Source organism: Centroberyx affinis, unplaced genomic scaffold (genome assembly GCF_046629955.1).
Source record: "Centroberyx affinis isolate AG114_WGS23_722 - 3 ecotype Tasmania unplaced genomic scaffold, CSIRO-AGI_Caff_v1 ptg002832l_1, whole genome shotgun sequence".
NCBI lineage: Eukaryota > Metazoa > Chordata > Actinopteri > Beryciformes > Berycidae > Centroberyx > Centroberyx affinis.
The window spans coordinates 81,978-106,057 of record NW_027280974.1 but is presented as its reverse complement, the minus strand read 5'-3'; the positions used below and the strand labels follow the sequence as shown (position 1 = coordinate 106,057).

General features: G+C 39.8%; 2 protein-coding genes across 2 annotated transcripts in view; one reads left to right on the top strand and one right to left on the bottom strand.

The window, feature by feature from the left end:
- Nucleotides 1-8,776: 8,776 nt before the first annotated feature.
- Nucleotides 8,777-19,416, bottom strand: anxa4 (annexin A4). Its single transcript, XM_071536134.1, has 13 exons — nt 19,271-19,416; nt 17,648-17,693; nt 17,171-17,258; nt 16,295-16,389; nt 15,249-15,362; nt 14,359-14,449; nt 13,719-13,798; nt 13,173-13,229; nt 12,969-13,062; nt 10,768-10,863; nt 10,051-10,109; nt 9,515-9,637; nt 8,777-9,026 (listed from the first exon to the last, which is right to left on the bottom strand). The coding sequence occupies exons 2-13, from the start codon at nt 17,654-17,656 to the stop codon at nt 8,967-8,969; spliced, it is 966 nt and encodes a 321-aa protein (XP_071392235.1). The 5' UTR covers nt 17,657-17,693; nt 19,271-19,416; the 3' UTR covers nt 8,777-8,966.
- Nucleotides 19,417-19,643: 227 nt separating this feature from the next.
- The window catches only part of LOC139658100 (AP2-associated protein kinase 1-like), a 31,941-nt gene continuing 27,504 nt past the window's right edge, over nt 19,644-24,080 (top strand). The window contains exons 1-2 of the mRNA XM_071536133.1: nt 19,644-20,588; nt 22,309-22,427. Of these exons, the coding sequence (XP_071392234.1) occupies nt 20,426-20,588; nt 22,309-22,427 (282 nt within the window). The 5' untranslated portion in view covers nt 19,644-20,425. The remainder of the gene's footprint in view (nt 20,589-22,308; nt 22,428-24,080) is intronic.

Here is a 24,080-nt window from a genome sequence, read left to right as displayed (position 1 = left end):
GCTCGGTTCTAACAGTTTATTTCCCTGTCTCAACATCCATCCAGTTAATTTAACTTTATCAGATTGTGGAGAGGTTGTCATCAGCTTAGCCTAGATATTGGGAATTATTGGAAATTTTGAATATATAATTGATATACTTGGGTTTGATAGTGTAAGCTGTTATATTGGTCATCTTCACAGACAAAACAGGTGTCGAGCTTGAACTACACTGAGCTAGTTTTCATTTGTTTTGAACCATATCTTCACCAAGCTCTACAAGCTATTCATTGAGGAAAACAGCTGAAGACAGTCAGGAGCATTTCTCAGCCAATGTGGTTAACAGTGAAGACCACCTTTAATGTTGATGATTGTCTAAAATCTGTTTCAATAGAGCAGCAAGCATTGAAGCTCACAGCAGATCTCAAGTCCCTGTGCCAGACAGGAGGGTTGTTTATCCAACTGGGTGAATAGCAATCCAACTGTATTTGACTTGGATATGGATAATCTTCCCACAGAGAGGAACCTAGGACTCCAGTAGTGTGTGGAAAGTGACACATTTCAGTTTAACAACATCAGTGAATGGGCACGCACCAGGAAAGGAATATTATCCATGTTCATGTCTGTATATGACCCACTGGGAATTTTAGCACCCTTCATTCTGAGTCAGAGCCCAAGGTAGCTAGCTGCTTTAATCCTTGGGGATTTGTAACATCCACACATAATTTCTCTGATGCCGCCAGTGAACATTATTATGATAGTGTGAGAAAGGCAAAACAGACGTCTCACCTGAGTGGTAGAGCTGACTTTGAGAGTGGAAAAATACACAAGAAGAAAAAACAATCTGTGTATCAACTTGATTGCTTTGTGGACCGATCAATCCTCCAATCACTCTGAACATGGGGAGTCATATCTCCCTTCAACTGTTAAGAGCAGCAGCAGGCCTCACAATCCAGAGACCACAAAATCATCCCTCAAATATTAGGGCATAAACAGGGGCTTGGCAATCGAATGACAAACCATGATGTTTCTCCAGTAGAACATACCTTAAATAAGAAGAATATTACAAAAAGTATGAAAATACTCAGAAATTCTTAGTGCAAAGGACAGAACCCAGGACAGACAAAGCATGATGGGACAGTGTTTGAGAGCAAGAGGGGGATAATGATGAAGATAATTACGTCAGTAAAGTAGAGGTTATGAAACAATATGTAAGGTCTTGAAATGATTGTTCACATAAAATTTTGAAAGAAATGCTATTGAACTGAAAAGCAACTTTTACCATCAACGGACATCTCAGCCTTACAGCAGAGTTAAACATCAAAATGAAAAAAAGATTATTGGAGGTTGGTATTTGGGTTTGCTAGTGATGAGAATGATAAATAATTTTTCTTAGCTCTTTCCAGGGGTGACTGTTAAAGAGTTGGCAAATCACCATTCCATGTGTGGAGATTGCTGCTGCTGTGTTGTCTGTGATAAAATGCTGTGAACGGAGTTACAGTTTATAGGTTGACTGGCTCAATGTTTTAGAATAACGGTCAGTTAGTCCTGGACACTCAAGGTTTCACAGATCAGAGTGGTGAGACAGGTACACTGTACAAATCCTTGACGATGAGGATATTTTGTGAAGTGTTGAGTCAGTCCTGAATAGCCCATTATCCCATTATCACAGTTTAATCTGACTCACAGGATTTGAAAACTCTGACCACAAACCACTTTCTACTCTTAAAGACCGAACTCAGTCTGCCACCTGGAGTCTTTGTGAAGTCTAATCTCTACATCAGACACAGATGGAAACAAGCACAGTATTTGGCTGACTTGTTCTGGGAGAGATGAACTCAAGGATACTTTCTTTTGACGAAAATGGTCCAAGGTGAGAAGAGGCTTTAATGCTTTAATGCAACATTGTGATCATGATGGTTGCCACAGACCTAAGAGGATACTGGATGCTTGCAAAAGCACTGAAAACCATTGTGGACTTTTCTAAAAAAAAACCTTGGTAACAGTGAGATATTATCATGAAAAGATCATTGCCAGTAATTTCCCACTGTGGCTGAAGAACTTTGAACACCAGATAAGAAGCCAATAGAGGGAGAGAGAGAGAGAGAGAGAGAGAGAGAGAGAGAGAGAGAGAGAGAGAGAGAGAGAGAGAGAGAGAGAGAGAGAGAGATGTACAGACTTTTAAATGCTTTATCCTCATGTATTCAAACCTGTTTGTGTCTGTATATGTGTGTTTGTGTGTGCGTGCATATGTGTGTGTGTGTGCGTCGGCCTCAAACTGATATAATAGAGGTGTCCTTCAGTGTTGTCTTCAAATGTCTGTCTGTCCCAGCAGAGCAGTCCCTTTGTCGTGGGATTTTGGGTCCCTTCTTTCATATTCCTGTTGTCTACAAGCAGCTTTGTTGTATTCCAGTTCATTACACTTGTAGCTACACACTAGCACCATTTGAGCTTTGGAGTTCATTGTATCCAACGTTGCATCCAAGAGCTTTGGCCTCCCCATCTGAGGCTTTTTCTCAGAGCCTATTAAATATTAATGGGTGTGTTATCAGTGTGCTCTCTGCCTGTCAGTCACTCAGAGAGAACTGAGGTGTCATCCAGGACTAACCCTTATTCTAACCTTGGAATGGCACAATGCCCCTCCCTCTCTCTCTCTCTCTCTCTCTCTCTCTCTCTCTCTCTCTCTCTCTCTCTCTCTCTCCCTCTCTCCCTCTCTCTGTGTATCACAAGGCAAATTCATTATTCTTTATTAAACTTTTTTCCTGCGGGGAAATGGATTTTCCTCTGGACTCTTTTTTTCCTCTCAGTTGCCTTTGAGCTGTGCCCGGCTTGCCTAGTCTGATATTTGAAAAACGATGAAGCTTTGACAGCTTGGTTCAAACATTGAATGTGCACTTTCTGTGGAATATATTAGCATGCAAGTTACAAGAATCTCACAGAAACAAATTCCTAGATTGCAATAAATATCTTGAGGAAAGCTCCAGGTGAGGAATATTACTCTATAGACTGGGCTGGATTTGAGTCACTGACAGCAGAGCAGCAATTGCAAGACAATTTCCAGCAATGACAGGTGTCAAGGAAGCTTCCATGTCTCTAAACTCTGTGTCTTTTTAAATTGCCATCTGTCATTTCAGTCTTCTTTACAGTGGGACCTCCCCACCTGTCTGTGTCACTGCTCTGTCACTACACCACCCAAATCTCTGCCTAAACTCGTCAAACATCATGATCATTTTTGACATTTCTGTTTGTTGATTTTTAGTCACTCTCTGTATCTTTTGTATGTGCGAGGACTTTGTGTATGAGCAGTGTTGATGTTATTTGTTTTCTCATGGTACATTGTATTTTATTTTATTTATTTATTTCTCCTTTTTTTTGGCGTTTGAAGTTAGCTGGACAAGTGTATTTTAAAAAGAGACACCAAGTTTGATTATCAGTGTTCAGTGTTCTATATCGTCTATCATGTGGTTGATATCAATGAAGCTCTAGAGAAACTATCCAAAGAAGCAAAATCATAATACCTGGTCTTTTAAAATATCAAACATTTGCAGAAAAATGCCTGTGTTGACCCTGATGACGGTATTGCATTCATAGAAATATGAATGCAATAATGTTATGACAATTTTAGCAGAGCACAAAATTAATATCATTTCAAGATTCACATTTGTGTTAATAATTTATTATTGATTCCCAATTTGTGAGGAACTGCTCGATTATAGCCTACATGACAAATTATTTCGAGTTTATTTTGTGAGATAAGTTCTGTGTCCTTTGACAGAGTAATGAAATATTACCAATATTGTTATTCTGAAGAGCTGGTATAAGGTTGATGATCTCAGAGAGGATATCTATCCTTTACTAAGAAGGATGGTGAAAGGAAATCTATTTGATTAGCTGAGTAGAAATAATTGATGTCCTTTAAGTTCTAAGAAATGAAAACCTACACAGCACAAGAAACAATAAACAGCAAAACCAAATATAAAGGCCTTGATCCCACTTGTTATGAATAACACTAAGCCCTTGGTTAAACATACAGTAGGAGCACAATACAGTGGCAGAGATATGGAGGAGGAAGAAACTGGATAATGAAGCCTCACTTTTATCCTGCTGCTCCTTGCAGGTGGGAAAGTCTGCATCTGGATGACAGAAGGATGCCATGTATTCTTCCCTTTAGACAGATCTTTTTGTCACTTTCAAAGGAATAGCAGTGTTCTTTGGAGTAAAAACCAAGAGTTCAATTTGCCTCTATAATGAGGGCTGGTATACGGCTCCCTGCCTGGTGGTTTTTGCACCCTCAAACAGACCAATGGAGGTAGACTTTAGTAACTCAACCGAAATGAATTGAACACTAAAACCATCCATCTGGAAAGGCAAGGGAAATTCACACGCTTAAACAAAGTAATAGGCAACTCTTGGCTCTATTATAGAGGTCATGACATATATTTCATACCATTTTTTTGCCATTACAGAAGCCTAAAGCACTTATTAAATACTACAGCAACTGTGTGTATTGGCTCATCGTTTAATGCTACCAGTTAATAACAGAGAAGAATAGTGTCAGAGATCTGAGGAGCCAGTTTGCTGATCAGTGAACGGTTCAGGATCAGGCAGTGGTGGAAAGAGTACTGAAATATCCTACTCAAGAAGAAAGTACTGTTACTTTGCTGATATTATACTTAAGTAGAAGTAAAAGTACCAGTGTAAAAATCTACTTAAGTAAGTGTAAAAAGTGTCTAGCCACTTGTGTCTAAAAAAAATAATTGGAAATTACAACATAAAGTGCAAATAAAGTAAAGCCAGATTACTCTTCTCTTTTTTCCTGACTGGCCGTTCACTGTGAATGGCTCCACAATTAGTCAGTTTACGTTGGTCCAGTTTCTGATGCTTATGGAGAGCAGACAAAATGTGAACTCTGTAATGGATGTAAGAAAGAAATGGAAATAAGAAAGGAAATTATAAAGATAACATGTAAATAACTCAAAGTAGCTCTTTTTGAAAGAGCATTCTGGTCTATTGAGGTGGTGGAGAAATTGGTCTCTCTGCCTTGGTGCCATTTCTACTTTTCATCTCTTTGAGGAAGCTGCAGCTGTCACTTAAATGCAAGGTGACATCTCTGATGTCTCGTCCTTTTGCATGAGCCTGTATGGGCTGTGACATAATTCAGCTTTGATTTTGACAAAAGCGTCTTCTGTAATTCTGTTTCGTGTGGTTTCCATGTGACAGCCTCCACGTCTTTCACACTGCAGCTCACATCAAAGTTATCAGTTCCTCTGACTTGACGATATACAGTATAATACAGTAACTGTATCTTTTACATGTTCTTCCTACATTTACACGACTTCTCATAATTCTGGTGTGTCTTGATTTAAGATGGCATAATTCTGGGGTGTAATCACAAAGTCACCAGCTATCTTAGCTGTGTGAAGTTGAGTGTGTGTGTTGGGAGGGGGGCTGACACAAGCAGAGAGCAGCACACGCAAACCTCATCTTTAGCTTATCACAGTTTGCTCCCTTAAAATATGCAGTTAGACCTGAGACCAGATGATGACCACGATTCTTTGGTTGTAACAAAAAAAAAAAAGAATAGTAGTATACTCATCTGAACGAACCTAGATCAATAATCTCCTGAACATGAGCCCAGTCATTTACTGGGTTTTCACTGAATGAGTGTGCTTTGACACATTCATATTCTGATATTACTCAGAATACTCAAGTATCCTGTTTATGAGTTGCTGCATATACTGTAAATACCATTTCCTGTTTACAATAACCCAGAAATGTTCATATTCATATAATAAGAAACCCAAATATGATAGCTGTGATAAGCAAAGTTGAGAGTTGAGATACTGCAGCATGTAAGCATATTATCCTGTTTGCTGTTGGCTTTTGCAGAGCCGTTGCCATAGTAATATTTGAAGTACTGTGTTTGTTCATGTATATAGGGATATTTATGAATGGGATAAGAGGATGAATGTGAACAGCTCATTCCCAATATGACCTAAAAGGAAAAATTCACCCTCGGGTGCTCTTACACTCTTAGTTTCTTTCTGTGATGTTCAATATGTTCCAGGAATCATTTTGTGATTTTCTTTTCTTTCATACCTACTTTCCCTCAACCTCATCTTCTTCTACTTCAGTTTGTGATTTCTTACTTTTACAGAATGACTGTCGACAACTCCAGAGAATGGGTAGGAACTTGTTGCTTCCAATCAAAGGTGGGTGTATGGGCATAAATATATAGCTAGCTAGCCAACTAGCTCATGAACATTGGGGCATGTCTATGAACGCTGCTGTGCACCTTACTCAAAACTCAACATGTCTTGTGGCTGCATTGCATTCTGGTCTGTTGAGGCTACCGTCAATGGAGAAATTGGTCTCTCTGCCTCTTCTACGATGGATTTCTCCCAGTATGACTGTTGAACGTTGGTGCAAAATGGTGAGTCTAAACTGATACCAAAACCTGATGTTTGCCGGCATCTGCATTTGGCCAGTTATCTGTGGGAAAAGAATAACACCAGCAAACAACAAAATGGACCCAGAAATGCAAGGTACATCACCAATAGCTGTTTTCTAACAGTATTAAGAGTGTTTTAGCGTGGCTGTTTCCTCTAACTGGGATAGGAGCTTGTTTTGGGATCATGTTAGCTCATTTAAGCACACTGACAACTATAGTTGCCAAGGTGAATAGGCCTAGTCGTTATCCTTCTGTAAATATGTTTTTAGGTGTTATATGAGGTTTATATGTTAATGACATGCAAGAAAATTAGCAGCTGAAGGGTTTCAGGAAAGGAAAAGAAGATTCCACTTCTTTCTAGTCAACACAGTCAACTTCCTGACAATACTTATTGAAGGTATAAAGCCAATTCCTCGATTCCATGTATTTTTTATCGATACACATAAATCTACTTAATCTGTAGTCTTTAGAATCACCAAAACAATTGGCAGATGTATGTACTGTATGTAAATATGTGTTTTTTGTGTACTTCATCAATTGTCCAAGCAGCAACTATAGGGGAGGGGCGAGAGAGAAAGAGCCAAGATGGAGCTGTGGCAGAAAGGAAGGGTGAGAAATTATCTTTTTTTTTTCTTTTTCATTGAGCCATGTTTTATGGTACACAAGGCATAAGCTTGTTTGTATCTATGAAGGTACTTGTGAAGCACTTTTCTTTCCATTATTTTAAACATATGTACATAATAAGGTAGAGGCATGGATGTCAATGAATGTCCTTGCACTTTCTACACAATAATCCTGTTTCTGAAAACACTGTATAAAAGCATTTCATTTGAATGACACACCATTATTATTCTCCTATTATAATGTCAAGGGTACTTGCAGTGTATGTGTACACTGGATACATACTATAGTTGTTGCAAATTCAAATAAGGAATTCTAGTAAAGAGACAAAAACCTGTGAAAAGTGCCACTTTGACCATGATTGAAACAGTGTGACCAGAGAAAATCAACACATCAATCTTGCTGGGGCTCTGACAGAACACATAATTGCTTTGAAAGCCTTAAAACTCTCTGAAGTGACTAAATGAGACTTTCACCAGATGGACACAGTGGGTGGCTGTCTGTCTAATATGCTGATCGTTGTACAATCAGTCTGATGAAGATCAAGGAGCTCCTCTACACAGATGCTGCTTCCTCCAGCTCGTACCCTCCAGAGTGAGCGCAGAGCCAGAAAGGGCCACACTAGGTCTTGAAACTACGGAGGATAAAAAGCTACATACTCTACACATGAAAACGCATGTCTGTTGATAATGATACATATCCTCAGTTCTGTATGAAAGTCTGTATAACACTTGCTGAGTTCAATCTTGAGGGGCTTACATCAGTGGTTCTCACCGTGGGGTCCAAGGACCACCAGGGGTCCTTGCGGGGGTTCTAGGGGGTCCCCAACAAATTGATGAATTGTTAAACTTCAGCATTATTTCATTCAAGAAGATAATACAAGAAGTTAACACGATTAGAGAATGTAAAAGAAATGTACTGTGAAATAAAGAAATTGACTGTTTTGGTCATAGTTTCACTGTTATCTCTCGACCTACAACACAGTCATGAAATTCTGGACAAAATCATATCTAACAATAAAAATATTCTCAAATTTGGGTCCGAGAGACAAAATCCCATCAAATGGTGGTCCGTGGTTCTAATGTGGACTAAATTAGGGGTCCTTGATATGAAAAAGGTTGAGAATCACTGACTTAAATAATCCAAGGCTAGAGGAAGAACTTGCTATAGATTCTAGACACTAAGAGTTTTGAGGAGAAACAAGATTGTTGATTACAGAATATTAAGTCTCTTCAGCTCAATGACAAACATGACTCAGTGTGTGCTGTACTATTCACGGACATTAACTATGCTGGTATATTCTTGTCCACTGCTCTGCTCAGACTAAAGCTTGCTTGAGAGGAGGTTTGCAGAGTGGAGAGTGGTTTTGGCTCCACCCAGTGGTCACCTTGGGCATGAGACGGGGCTGCAAGTTTGTATGAGCTATGGGGCATCCTCCTTAGATTGATTAGAGCACGCTTTACTGCCTTCCAAATCACGATAGCATCCCGTTAACGTAATTGAATCAAATGACGCAGAGCTGACTCAACAAATGAGAAATTGCTACTAATTACACAAATGGACTTCAGTGACTGGACAGTGATGAAAATGTCGCACTGTGACAGGATCAGGAGCTGGAGGCCAATAACATCCATCTTTTATGTTCTTAAAGATGTGAGCTGCGTCTCTCTCTCTAACTAATACCACTAATTCAGGCCTTAACGCACGATCAATAAAACATAACACAGGTGGGTGTAAAAGGTCACTGGTCTTTGGTTTAATCATTATTACAAACAGTGAAATAAGGCATCAGGGTCAGTCGGTGAAATGCTTAGGCCAAGGAAGAAAACAGTGTGAGATAGAGTACAATCAACTACAAAGAAAAGCTAATCGCGTTGTTTGCAGAGTGAAGACACAACTGGATGATGCTGTGATGTTTCTACTGCTCTCCTCCACACAGCTCCAGCAGGATTTTGCGATAGTCTCCGGATGTATCTCCCTACAAAAAAGAAAGAAAGATCTGTAAGACTTCAGATGACCAGAAAAGACCACACACTGTGACTGTATGGGTTTAACAGAAATCAGTCTTATGGAGCCAAAGGGCTAATACTGTGATATTTTCATTCAGATTTTAAGGCTTCTAATGAAAGACCACACAGTATTATTGAATATTATGCTCCTAAAATGAAAGAATGGTCATTGAAAAGTCATTTGAAAGTGTGAATGCCTTCAGTTTCATATAGTGATTGATTCTTGGCTTTCTTTCTTACTTAAACTTTAAGCAATTCCAACATTTTCTTGTCCTACGAAATATTATTTCAGCCAATCAAATGAAATAAACACAGTGATAAATTACAGTAGGTCGCACTACTGAACTGCAAGACTTAAGGCATTACAGAAAATTAGAATTGCATTATGCCTCAAGTACTGTGATACTTGTTTGCTGGAAGCTCTGATATTTTCCACCACTAGTAGCCAGTGCCGCACCTTGATGAAGGAATGGAGAGTCTTCCCATACATCTTGAGGAACTCTTCCTTAATGTCCAACATGTCGATCTCCGCTCTGGAAACCATTATTCTGATGAGGATGCTGTCTGTGGTGCCCAACCCCTGAGAGGAGGAGAGACAAACTGTGTGTTCATACTGCGCTAAACGCATGGAAATAACAACGTTCCTGTCTGAGTGGTTTTAATTATCACGTAAGTACTAGAGCAGACACTAGTTATTACATTCATAATACACAGCCTACACAATTCATAAACATGCACATAATCCATTTATGAACAAGAGAGAGAGAGAGAAATTATTATTCTGCAGTTTTTTGATTCAGTTTAGTGTTATTTGTATAGCACTCGTCACAAGCCGGTTTTGAAGTATCATTTTAAAATGTACTTTAAAAAGAAAGTGTGAAATAAGAGGAGAGGGTGAAATAAGGGGTAGGGGAGGTAGGCCTGATTTTAAAGGAATAAATGTTTCTGTTGTCCACGTTTTGTACAGATTACCTGAACTCAATATTTGTTTACCTTCATTGATTTGTATAATCGCTCTGCAAAGAATGCCGGCTTGTTCTTCACGCATTTCACTGCAAAGCAAAACCAAACAAACAAAAAAAAAAACAGTACATAAGACGCAATGCTTTTAGAATAGTAATACAATACATTTAATTGAGTAATGCACCAAATCTAAAAATCTGAAGCTCAATGTTTTTACAAGTGTGCACTTACTAGACATACACACATACATACTAGATCTTCAATGGCCCTGTGCACCAAACCTCAAAAATTTGCCTCCTGTTACTTTGAATTAAGATTTGAAGTAGTTATCTGTGAGTTCATTATTTTTTTTTGATTTTGGCGACATCTTTGGTGCCAAGCAGTCACTGCTGTGGTGTTTCTGCACTTCCCAGAGATCACATCGCAATCAAGTGTCACCAGGACTGTGACGTCTTTTTCCTTGGATTTTTCTGCTGATGAAGTTTGAGTTTCTGTAGGTGCCGCTCTTTTCTTTGTCTGTCTGCTGCTCATGCTCAACTACTGAGTTTTTCTTCTATTTTTTCTACACAATCTGCTCCCAGAAACATGAATTTCACTCACATGTGCAGCGGGAAAGATCTATCAGACACTGAGTGTTAAAATAGGTTGAACCACTATTCACTATCAATCAGCAATACAGAGTATCAAAATGGTCATACATTTATAGGAAACAGATTATTAACGTAAATTAGATTAGAAGAGACAGACCTATTGCCAAGAAGACATCCTCCAGACATCCAGACATCTCCCTCTTAATGCTGTCCTCGATGTCTCTTCCAGAAATCTTCTGATACTCCGCGAACACTGAAGGAGAGAGGAAAGCATATGGGGAGACAGAATAAGTTGATCACAGTCTCCTGTTGTCCCAGTCTGCCCCCCCCCCCCCACCCCCCACATACAGTACATGCTGTGAGACTGTGAAGGCCAACTCTCTGCTTTCTGCTGTGTTCATATTAAACACACTTGCACTCTGTTTTTCATTTATACTAGATGCTATGCTTGCATGTACTGGAGTGGTAGCCTGTTTTTTACTTGGATTCTTACTTCAGCTTCACCTGGGTTGGTTAAGCCTGACATTTCCTGTATGTTAAGGTCTGGTTGGCTGTATGCTTTGGTGCGAAATTTGCCTATGGTTAGAGTAAAGTTTGTACTGTGTGCACAATGCTGTAAGCTGCAGGCCGGGGCATATTGCAGCTTTGTGTAAATACACAAATAGCGTTGCCACCCATCCTGGATAATCCTTAATGAGTCAATATGGAACGCAATTTGTTCTGTCTTTTGCTAGTTGAGTGAGCAAAGTGAGAAATACACAATTATGAATAATAATGAAATCAGTTTCATCATAAAACACATCTATAAAAAGCTAATTTTAATGACAAAAACTGCAGGCAGCTCTCTGTCCTCAGTGTGCTTGCTCACTCTATGACAGTGTGTGTGTCCTCATTGGCTGTTGCCAGGTTACGGAGTCGCATGCATGAGGAGGGGGAAGGGGTTGGGGGGGGGGGGGGGGAGGCCTCTTCCTCTTCTTCAAATGCAACAGATTGTAAAGATGTCGCTGTGAATGTGAAGCCGAATGTTCGTGGCTTTAAGTGTGGGAGAGAATGAATTCAAGGCAAACTGCAAAGTGAGCTGCAGGGCGTTTCTGTCGCCTGTAGAGGAACACGTGACGCTCAGCAACACGCTTCAGGAAACGGCCAGCAGCTATTTCGCAATTTCTGCCACCACAGCCATCACAGGAAGCTGATATTGTAATGAGATTACACTTGTCTGCTTTTATTTTATGTTTGGAATATGAAAACAGGTTTTTGTGTGTGTGTCTATTTGTGTATGTCGTAATAATGTCATTGTTGTAGTTCTACACACTGGCAGTGCATCATACTATCACACTACTGCAGAAAATATACATTGTGTACAATCTGTCATTCATGCTATTCGAATAATGATCATGATTCCAGTAACTATGATCACTAATACTGAACAACTAATCAGTGCTTAACTAATCATGGAAATGACTGTTCCTGTCTCAGTGGTTTTAATGATCATGTAAATATTAGAGCAGATATTAGTTATTACATTCAAAATGCACACCCTACACAATTTATAAACAGACAAGTCATATATTTATGAATGAGAGAGAGAGACAGAGAGAGAGAGAAATATGGGGGGAGAGGATCGGCCTACTTTTAAAGGACTAAAAGTTGCTGTTGTCCATGTTTTGCACTGATTAACTGAACTCAATATTTTTGTTATTGTGAATACATTTTTAATAAACTGAAAGATTATTTGCTAATATAAAGCACTATAACTATAAATGTGGGTACATTTTATCTGCAATTAGTATTCTACTTTGACAAGCTTACAGTACCATTATACATGCTCACATTATGTGCATTGGAAGCAGGACCAAAGGGAGGGACACACCCATTTGTCATCCATGAAGAGGATTTTGACTTCCCCTCATTGTATGTTGAGCAACAGAGTATGGAGGCACCGAACATCAAACACTACAGGAGGCCAGTCGGGATAAACTTAAGTCGGGCTAAATACTTATCTCAAATGTCTCCAGAACTGAGCATTTAAAAAAAAAACTCATTCTGGTGCCATGTGCCCACGCACCCCTCAATAGGTTATATGTTCCATATTTTAATTTGATAAATGTGGCAACCCTATTCATAAATGGAGTAGTAGAGCGTTAGCTCCTCAAATCACCACAGGGGGTCACTAAAACCCCCAGTGTCTTCTACATGACTTCTGCAGCAAATTTAATGTTTGACTTCAGTTTAAGGAAAAGGAAGTAAAGGGAAGTACATTCTCCTGAGCCACAGCACTAATTTATGACAATTTATGATTTATGATGTAGTTTTTTAACTGTCAGATCATTATCTTTGTCTATATGTAATAAAAAATACCTCGTAGCAGATGTTTTTGGTTCCGCACACAGAGCACAGTGAGGAACTTCACCTCATCTGTTCCCCATCGAGCCTCTCCAGCTTCATAGATATCCTACAACCACAGCAAAGAAATAAAAAAATAAAAAATAAAAAACACAGTTCAGATTGTGAAGCATAACCAAAACATAGAGTATACTTCCATCCAGACATCTGAGTCCTTACCTTGGCATCTTGCACAGCCTGGGCCTCATCCACTGTGGTGCTTTCATCCCGCCCAGCCTGACGAGCAGAACACAACAGCTTTACAAACAGCTAGTACAGTACAGTATGTGTCAACACAAAACACAAGGCATTATGGGTGTTTTTTTTTTAAAGCAGAAGTGATCTTTCTTAAACAAATAATGTGCATTTCCTCCAAAACCTTTTCACCCCCATGACCTTTCACACATTATCTTGCGCAACAAAAAATGTCACATGAAATGATGAACAATGTTTTTCCAGCAGGACCATTTGACCTAAATAAAACAGTGAATACTTTTTTAAAGCTGTATTTTCCTTTTATTAGAATTTTATACTTTTACTTACATTTCTAGAATCTCCTTTCTACTTTAATAGTGCATGAATGTGGAAAATTTCAAGGTGGGTGAAAACGTTTTTGAATGAGTGCAATATTTGATTTGATCTACAGGAATGTGCCATTAAGAGAAGGTTCTCAGAAAGCGTATTACGTTCCAAGGTAAGAAAGGTCGGGAGTTGATGTTTGCTCACCGTAAGTAAAGAGACCAAAACTCTCTGAAACATTCCAGATGTGTCCCCACATACATCATCTTCCAGACTCTTCTCATGCTCTATCATGAATAAAATAATACAAAAATTAAAAAAACAAAGCGTGGAGTCCAAAAACTATTCCGTGAAGCCAGAAGTTAGAAATCATAGTTTCTAACAGATTTGAAAAAGTTCTGTGGTTTGGCAAGCATTCATATATTTACTAGATGAATACAATTAAAATATTATCTATATAATCTATGCAAAGACTGCTATATCTGTACATGTAAGTGATATCACACAAGCCATGCACCATAAGAAGCTATTTATCCCAGCTGACAGACAAAGCCATTTAAAAAGACCACTTGAAACTACTTGATGATTGTTGTCATTGCATGCATAGAGAAACAAATAAGCATATACTGTCTCATAGAGAGCAGCTCTGGCCTTTATGAATAATTTATATCAGGCATTGTTTTCAAATTGTGGGTTTCATTGTATCTCCAAACAAAGAAAAGAGTCTCAGAAACTGATACACAGTATCGGATATCATACACAAGCCATAGGCACCGACAGGCATTGACACATATCATGACCCAATAATGGAAACTCTTGTTTGTTCTATAAAAAGAACCCCCTTTACCTTTCTGATAGAATGCATTGATGGTTTTTATTTCAGCGTTTGTCCTTGAAGCGAGAATATCGATCAGACAGGCCTCTTCTGTTCCAGCACCCTGAGATCAAGCAATACAGCCAAGCATTATTAAGATATTAAGACACTGGACACATGAGATACGTTCAGTCAGGACAACTCATGTTTTGATATTACTCAGTTTATAAATGGTTATGACATAGCAATAAGTTTGGTTTTGGCAGAATAGATCTGCTTTTATGGCTCGCTGCTGCACATGCATTAGACCAGTGGTTCTCAACGTGGGGTCCGGGGACCGCCAGGGGTCCTTGAGGGGGTTCCAGGTCCCCAGCAAATTGATTAATTGTTAAACTTGACCACTAGAAATTAACACGATTAGAGAATGTAGAAGAATGACTACTTTGATCATAGTTTCACTGTCTTCTCTCTACCTACAATACAGATAGTCATGGAATTCTGGACAAAATTGTATCTAAAGTCCCATCAAAATGGGGGTCTGTGGTCCTACTGTGTAGTAAATTAGGGGTCCTTGATATGAAAAAGGTTGAGAATCACTGCATTAGACTTTAGTCAAGGAGTACATAACTCCCCATATAGTACATAAAAGCAAATCTAAACAGGTGGGTGAACCAAAGCATCAAGGCTTTTTCATGACAGAGTGGCAGCCTGCACAGTGAGCTAAACTGTGAGTGAGTATGTGTCATTTAAAGGCTTGACATTAGCGTGTGTGTAGGTTGATTGGTTCACTTGTAAAGGCGTGCGGGTTAGATAGTCCGATCAGCTGAGGACGGCCAGCTCGAGTTTCCCGCCTGATTTTGCGTTGCTCATTTAATCAACAAAGTAGCTAAAAAAAACCAAACAGGTGAATTAGAAGCTCTGACCTTAATTGCGCTTCTCAGCTCGTAGGCGTCGTAAACAGGCGCCAACATCAGCAGACCCAGAACCACCTTCTCAAAGTTCCCACTCAGCTCTGAGCTCAGATCATCAGCGAGGTCCTGCAGGCAGACAGGAGCAGACGGATCAACAGGACAGACAGTCAAACAGCACAAGGGGGGAATCTATCTGGTATTGAATCCATTAAGTACTTAATGGTTAAAGAATGTAATGCATGTTGAGTATTTTGGATGCTGAAACAAGTTAATAATGGTGTTATGTCAGATCTTGTGTTTCCAGGGGAACATCAGTCATGACATCAGACATTCCAGGCACCAGACTGCTGGTTCCACTAGAGGGTGTGGTTGCTGGACACAGTGCTGTGAACAGAGAGGCTCTTCTATATAACCCACCCTACGACCACATCTGGGCGTCGACCGTGTGCAACATGACTCACTCTTTCTGACCGAGGAGATCCCACTCGTAATCTTTGCCCTCTTCTGTGGCTTCCTCGTTCCCCCGTCGTACCTTTCAGATAACTTTATCGACAACTTGTGTTGCACACTGGGCTAGTTGTTATCTCACCATGTCAGTAGAATAAACATGCCCGACCTCCCTTTTGGTTAATATATTGAATCAGATTATCATGCAATAAAGAAACTGCCATTCTGTAGCATACTTCTGTGGTTTCAGCATATCCTTTATACAATGGGATGTTTGTTTTTCCGAGGATTACAAGGCCTTCTCTGTCCCAATGTTTGTTTACAGGTAGTATATATTTCTGCTTTAGAGTTAATGGTTAACTCGCATGTTATCAGGAGAGTGTTAATACAACCAAAACCGAAAAAATACACAGAAGTACACACTGGAATAGATAGGAGATGACACATCTAATCCTCATTAAAATTTCTCTGCTACTCTCACACATCTGCTTGATGCATTTTTGTTTATCATGCAAACACAATGTCACTCATAAAGAGACTGCGCCTACAAATACTGAAACTTCAGAGTTTACAATCTTTGAGTACAGCTCAGTCAAAGTAGTATCTCTCACCTTGCCCACTGTTTGTTTGTAGGCCTCCTTGATGCGCTGCCTCTGAGCGATAGTGCGGTGCGCGAGGACCTCAGTGATCGCCGCCTCATCGGTGCCTGCAAAAAAAATATCATAATATCAAATCCCATCACCGCTATTAACCGATATTACTCACATTCAATATCCAAAACTGGATGCATCATGTATTCATATTCTTGGAACTCAATTCACTAACAAGGGTTCAGCCAGAGTTAAAATGTTTAGGACCAAGAATCAGGCACCAGTGTAATGAGATGATCCCAACACACAGTTGTTTGTCAGCACTGGTATAAAAACCATCTGTTTGCAATACAGCTCAAACTAGAGTCAGGAGGACATGGTTACACTCGGAAACCCTAACAGCATCAACATTCCTCACCAAATATTTGCTAATTGAGAAAAATTGTGATTGTTACATACTTCTGAAAAGTTTATTAGGACGTCGTTCGCTGCATGATATATACTTTGCTTACACATGATTTCACAACAATGGAACCAGTAATGGGATTAGTTTATTACTTTTGCATGATCAGCAACATCAAGATTAATTCCCCTACCCATATAGAAGGAGAGAAGAGAAAGTTTTATGAAGCAATGTTTCAGAGTGAGGGAAAGTGCAAGGACACACTCAGCAGAATGAATAAGGCCGTATCATGAAAACAGACATGTTTAAAGTTGTCATGACAACACCAGCACTGATAAACACTAAATTTGGTTTTGAAACTTTCCTGGAGAGGAGGGAAACCCAAGAGAAGAAGAATCAAATTTTTTCCATGGTAGCATGTAGTCTTAATGACCGCTGTAAAACATCACTTTGGCTAAGGATGTTTTCTGGACAGCAGCTGCTGGATCACTCACCAGCTCCCTTCATCGCCGATCTAAGCCTCTGGGCGTCCTCGTCTGCGTTGAACCCAGCCGCCTCGGTCACAGTTCCACGCTTTCCAATCTGATCAAAGATAATCAATTATAAATCACAAAATTATAACCTTTCACAATCTAAAAAGAAACAAGACATAAAGCTCACATGCTGCAGAAAATGTGCTTCTATTAAATGTAATTCATGTGTAGTAAAGTGTCAGATATCATGTATCAGAAACAGAAGGACTTTCTAAGTTCAAAAAGCTCAGCAAAGTTTGAGAGCTGTGAAATCTCTTTTTGAGGCTTTCGTTTTATGCAAAACTTTATTAAACCAAAAAGCAAATCATTTCCACAACCAACCACATGAACATGAAACAAAGTGTCCAGTGTCAAACTAGTAATGCAAATAAATGTTACATGACCATTCCCGCCCACTCCTTTCACCATGCACAGGTGGTAGCTATGGAAGAGACTCACCGCTGCCATTGTAAACAGAGTGTGGGTTTCCGAGCTTGAGATGAAGCTGCAAAAGAAGAAACGGCAACGAAGTAATGCTAATAGTATATTGTAAATGCACACTCACTCGCACTCTGCAGAGTGGGCAGACTCACTTAGCGAGATTCAAAAGCACAGGAGAACTGAACTGCAGCATCAAGATAAGGGGAAGGAAACTCAGTCTCAGTTTCGAATTGGCGCCTACTACCCTCTGATCAATATTGTATGCAATTCATCTGCTCAGAAAGGGTTTTCCCTCGCACACATTTGGTTATGGGCTCTCTTGTGTGTCCGTCGGGGCAGGTGTCCAGAGCCAATCTCGTTACGCTGCCGCATTGGAAAGCACACCTGTAATTACTCCACTGAGAGGGAGGGCAAAGGGCAGTGGGCGCCACCTGTTGTCCGGCCTGCAGAGATCAACTTACCCATTGAGTCAGTCATCATATATCTGCCAAAATCCAGCCAGTAAAGAAAAATATCAACAAGACCATTAAGTTTATAAATTGTAATCCTGGAGAAAGTGTGTGCCTTATGGATGCAGCCCTGACCTTTGTAAATTAACAGAATTTCCCTCCATTTACATTTAGCCTTTTATTAGGCTACTGCTAATCAGATACAAGATACAAGAAGGAGGCAACTGTCCTGGGTTGACGACAGAGAGCTAATCAAGTACAGCAACCTAAACTTAGTCTGTATATAGGCCAACAGACCACACCTGAGTGGTTTGTGGTGTAAATACAGTGCAGGGAGTCCTACACAAACCTGTCACTGGGTTAATATATGTGAAATCCTCTTCTTAATAAATAATGAAATGGCTTATTACCACTCAGGTAAATGTAAATACAGGTATGGATACTATATACCAACACTGTATTCAAAATTGTACTTACAGAAGCATTTCATTGCGCCACAAGCATTTCATTGCACTGTTTGCCCTGTGTAGGCTGTGTATATGACAAATACCTTCTATAAAAGTACTGAAGTATTTGCTATTAATACACACATTCCATAATTCAGCGCTTGGGAGCAGTCAGTCAATCAGGATACATGAATCTGCCAAACTCATGTTAGGAGTTACTTATAGGCGTCCAATTATCCTGGCTCTGATTGCTTCACGTTTGGTTAGTGGGCTGTAACTTGGAAAGTATACAGTATGCATCATTTACATATTTAAACTACTTTAACGTGATTTTTTTATGCTTTTTCTTCAAAGCAAGACTCGTGAAATACAAATCCATTTCCTTGGAAACTGAGCAATAGTAAAAAATAACAGTCATGAACACTCAATGTAACGTAACAATTTTAGTACACTCGTAATATCATTTTCAAACAATCGTCGGAGTTGTTAACCACACATAAGTCCCATAACACACATCAAGACTGTGTAGCTTTCGGGATTACCTGGACGAAAATGATAAAGTGCAAAAAAGACCGTATTGTAAAAGTGAGTCAGGAAACAGAGCCGTGGCAGAGCTAAGTTGGCATGAAGTTCAGTTACAGCGGGCACACCCTTCAGACGAGCCGCGGCAGCCTGAGCTCCGCTGAGAAATCTTTTCGACAAAACACATCCAAATGTGACGGATCACAAACTGAGCTTGGTCTTACCTGTCTGAGAGACGATTTGTCGTACGGATCACTGAAAAGTGTGGGAGAGTGTCGATATTCCAGGAAACCAATGTTATAACCTAGGTTACTGCTCACATGTCCCACCCCTTGGATGCAAATTTTTTACAGCCAGGATCACGGCTCTGCCTCCTTTTTCTCACACACACACACACACACACACACACACACACACACACACACACACACACACACACACACACACACAAGCAAGCTACGACACCATACGGGGGGAGGGGAGGCTGCAGCTGCGTTTTCAACTACATTACCCACAATTCCAGTCGCCCGTTAACAGCAACAGCTAGGATGTTGCGATATTGCTGGCAGCCAAAGATTGCTGTGGTTGCAGAGATTAGGTTAGGTAGAAATCTCTTTCTCATATTTTAGTAGATGTCAGATTGTATGGCTCTACATTTGCAGCGACAACTGCAATAGAATTAGGCTTCAATTTCCCGTCGATCTTGCGGTTATTTGTGTTGCAAAAAACTAGCTTGCGCTAATGCGTTAGCTAACTAAAATCATAGTTTTATTGTAAATGGAAACAATTAACTAGATAGACAGCTATGTGGCTATCAGCTGCTTGCTTCGCCTAACTGAGGATGGGAAAATATCTTCGGGTATCTCACAAGTTGCACAGCGGACCCAACGCATTTGAAGATATTATCTTCAGAGGATAACCTGGATAACCTTACACGAAATGTCATAGCGCGTAAGTAGCTAGCACTTAGCTAGCTTGGTAATGGCTGGAAGAGATGGAGAAGGAGCTAATGTTATCATCAGCAGCAGCCATCCATGAACAGCTGGATAGGTAAAGAAATACTTTCCCCAGAGATGATAGCCTTCTAGATGGTGTAAATCACTTATATAACAGCTAGCCACAATCGTTCTGTTACTAACTCGCCCGTCTTGCCAAGCAAATGGGAAATTTGCCACAGAAAATCTGGGTTGTCTCAACATCATCATAAGTGACAAAGACATCACTGCATGTTTTGAATCTGCAAATAGACTCGCAGCGTCGGATCTGTTAGGTTACATTCTGACCTGGATTATCCATTAGTGCGATTCAGTGCACTGGAAACAAGAAGCTCGTCCCTGTGTGTTTGATTGAAACCACAAATACTCCTGTCAGTCGACAACATGAGGAAGTTCTTTGATTCTCGTCGGGAGTTGGTCAGCTCCGGGCCCGGTTCTGGAGGGGGCGGTGGGAGCACTGGATCCAGCCATGCAGGTGGAAATTTCATTGGACGAGCCTTTACTATCGGGCGGCACCAAGTCACTGTTGAAGAGATAATTGCTGAAGGTGAGAAGGAGACTCATTGAGCAGATGATGCCAAAAATGTTGTTGCATGCATGTTGTTGAAGCAAGAGTATATGGTGTGTGTCGTGCATGCTCAAGCCAGGAGGATATGTCACACTGACATGCCAGTGTCGATAGAGGCAACCTTATTCTCCTTATTCTCATTACCACCATACCCACTGGAGTGATGGATCTTACATGGATGCAAATCAGAGGCCTAGTGTCTCTGACTAACACAACAGTTTTCCTGGTGGCTATTTTAAGGTTCAGTAGTGTGATCTGGGAGATGGAGACATACCTGGCACCTGACAGTTCTGTTGTTGTTGGGGCAGTTACTGAATTTGGCAATCCCTGTGACTCATATAAGTCATCCATATCAAAACAATGAAGGACTTGTGTAGACAGATCTTACATGATTCATTTTTAAGTGATCATAGATGCCAGTGGCACTTCTAATCTCATTTTAAGACAGTGAGACAGAGACCAAATTTCTGATGTTGGAAAAAAGGCCTCTGAAGCCTAGTGGTATCTCCGGTCTTGTGCTTTTATGTTGACTGGTCAAGGCTTTATGCCATAATGTCAAAACTCCCATGATAATCTTTCATCATTATCTAGGCTTTGATGTTTTACTTTCTGGAGTATTAAGTAGGTAAAACAGTTTCCTGTTTAACAACCTGTGACAGTCCCTAGTAGTTTTGTGCACACACAGTATGGCGTGTGTTCTAAAGCAAGAGTGTGAACAATAAAATAAATGAATATTGCAGTGTCTGCTGCTCCATGCTCCCAGTAACTTGTGTTCCTAATATGTTGTTGTATAGTCTAAGTCAGATTCCTGAAATGTATTGGCTATTGATAATAAGTTAGGCTACATCATTTTCTCCCTTTTTTCTTGACCTCAAAGAGATTGTTTATCGTCATTGCCTTCTTTGCATGCTGTGTTAAAGGACACCAACAACACAAGGTTTTCCAAGCCAGTGACCCGTTAGTCATTAATGGTAGAAAGACAGTCAAAGTCTTGCAAGTGGTCAGCATGTCCTCCTTACCCCACTTTTATATTTCCATCAGAAGCTGATGCAGACCTGCAGTCCTGCATAGATGTCTTCTGCAGTCTTATAGTGCCACAATGCCATACAACACCCCTTCAAAGTGCCAAGCTGAAGATATATAAGCCACAAAGTCTGCCTGAAATTGATTACTCTGTCACTTGTGAATCTGCAAAATGAATGAATGTTGCCTAAGCTATACCAGATGGTTAGTCCTAAATGTAGGCCTCAGTGTAAACCCTGCAGCAATGACATGACTAATACATAATGCTATAAGGCTACACCATTTGGAAAATAACTGGAGTTGGTCCTGGTGGTCTATATTCATGTAAGCCTACGATGGACACAAACTACTACATTTGTTGAACTAATTAGATGTCAAAATTGGCATGCCAGCTACATTTTCAAAATCATGATGCGCCAAGAAAGCTTCTGAGAAGAGTGATGCTGGACTTTCACCTCAGTCTTCTAAATTGTGTTTGGATTGATATGATTGAGGCTCAATCTGGTAAGAATCTTGTAGTGCGTTTCCACCCTCAGGCACGTTCTTCTGGCTTGTTTATAACAGGGCGTCCTAGTCCTACGTCTTCATCCTGCTGTTCACTCTCTAGATTTTGTTGATCTGGCCGACGTCATATTGAAGTCCAACAGTTTAATTAATCTCTTTCTCAATCCTGCAGGGGGTTTTGCTATCGTGTTCCTTGTGCGAACAAATCAAGGAGTACGTTGCGCCCTGAAGAGGATGTATGTCAACAATGAGCATGACCTGCAGGTGTGCAAGCGAGAGATTCAGATAATGGTGAGTTGCTTGGTTAGAAAACTTGTTTTTTTCCCACACTGTGCACATGTGGTTTTTATGGAGATCAAAGAGTCACATGAGGATGCAAAAACAAAATGCGGAAATACCAAATATATGTCAAGCATATGGCACAAATGAATGCAGAGTGATTTGATCTGCAACCCGCTTTTTGAAAAAAATGGTGGTATATTTTCAATATTTTCCACACAAGTATGTCCATTTGCATAGTTTAACCATATTCACCGTCCTTAAACTTGTTTGGAGTTGGCAAGGTCATATTAGATGTAAATATATTTATGAATCTCCATCTGTTTGTGTGAATACTTTTTAGACTCTTCTTGCGCCTGCAAATTCTAGGAACCCACAAACGCTAGATGCGTTAAGATAACCAGAATAACCACGAAAAAGACTTCCAGATTGGCCCTCTAGCCTTCAAAATAACACTGCAAAAGTTGAAACGTGTAAAAATAAATTTAATACATTCCATACATTTATTTTTTTTATTCATCAAACCCAATAATAATGAGCTTGGATTAATGTTTGATGTCATAATAATGTAAAAAAAAAAATACCACAAAGCTTTGTATTTTGAACACTACCTCACTAATAGCTGTGCTTTGTGCTCTGTTTGGTTTTTTTAGGGATAATTAAGAGAGAATCTATGAAAATCAGGTTAGAGGAGGCCTAAATACTTCATTTGTATCATTGGAATAGTTGGGAGGAAAGTTTTAAACGAGAATATTGGATTTGCCCTTACTTGTTTAAAGTTACTCTTACAGTTTACATCAGCTGAGTCATCATTATCAGTGTGATATATTGAAAATTGTTGAACACCCTTATCATCCAATTCTACCTTTGGCAGCCTCTGTCTTTTAGACATCAATCGGGCAAGTCTAGCTTCCACTAGTAAGGAATTACTTTTTCTACCAACTACAATGCAGCATCAGGGACGATTCCCTCCATTCCTTCCGGTTCTGTGGCATTTAGCAGAATGCTGAAGATGTATATCACCAGTTCATACTGTTTATCTCTGGTAATGTACATACTGTTGTTTACAAATGTCACTTGACTGCTGCATTAGATGACTTTTGCATAATCCTTTCATGATTCTCCAGCAGTGCAACAAGTACATGCTGATGCTGTCTCCATTGAAGATATGCAAACCAGCCTTCAACAACAATGTAGATCTGTCACCGCTGATCTGAATTGGGGTTCTTTTAAAGCTAAATAACTCCCTAGCTTTGTTCCTCAATACCTCAAGGAAGTCTTCAACAGCGCCTTGAGTATGTTCTTCACTCATCATAAAAGCAGCAGGAGTTGAAGCAAAAGGTGTGGATGAAGATGAGTTTACAATTATCTCATAACACAAAATGCTTTTTAGCTGCTTGCTAAAATGCCTTATAATTTTACTCTGGTGGCATCGCAGGATGAAGCGTTGTTTTCAGTGATGTCATGCCCAATTCTGACTCCTCCTTCATTAAAATATATATCCTTTAGTGGGGCAACTTCAGTGCACTGAATGAATCATTTTGTAGTATCACTAGTTGAGTTTGAGGTCCTGCCATAATTTTTCTGCTTGGGTTTAAATGTTAGTGTGTTGTTAAGGTACAGGTGTATATGAGTATTTCAATAATAGATTTTGTAAAGCAACAA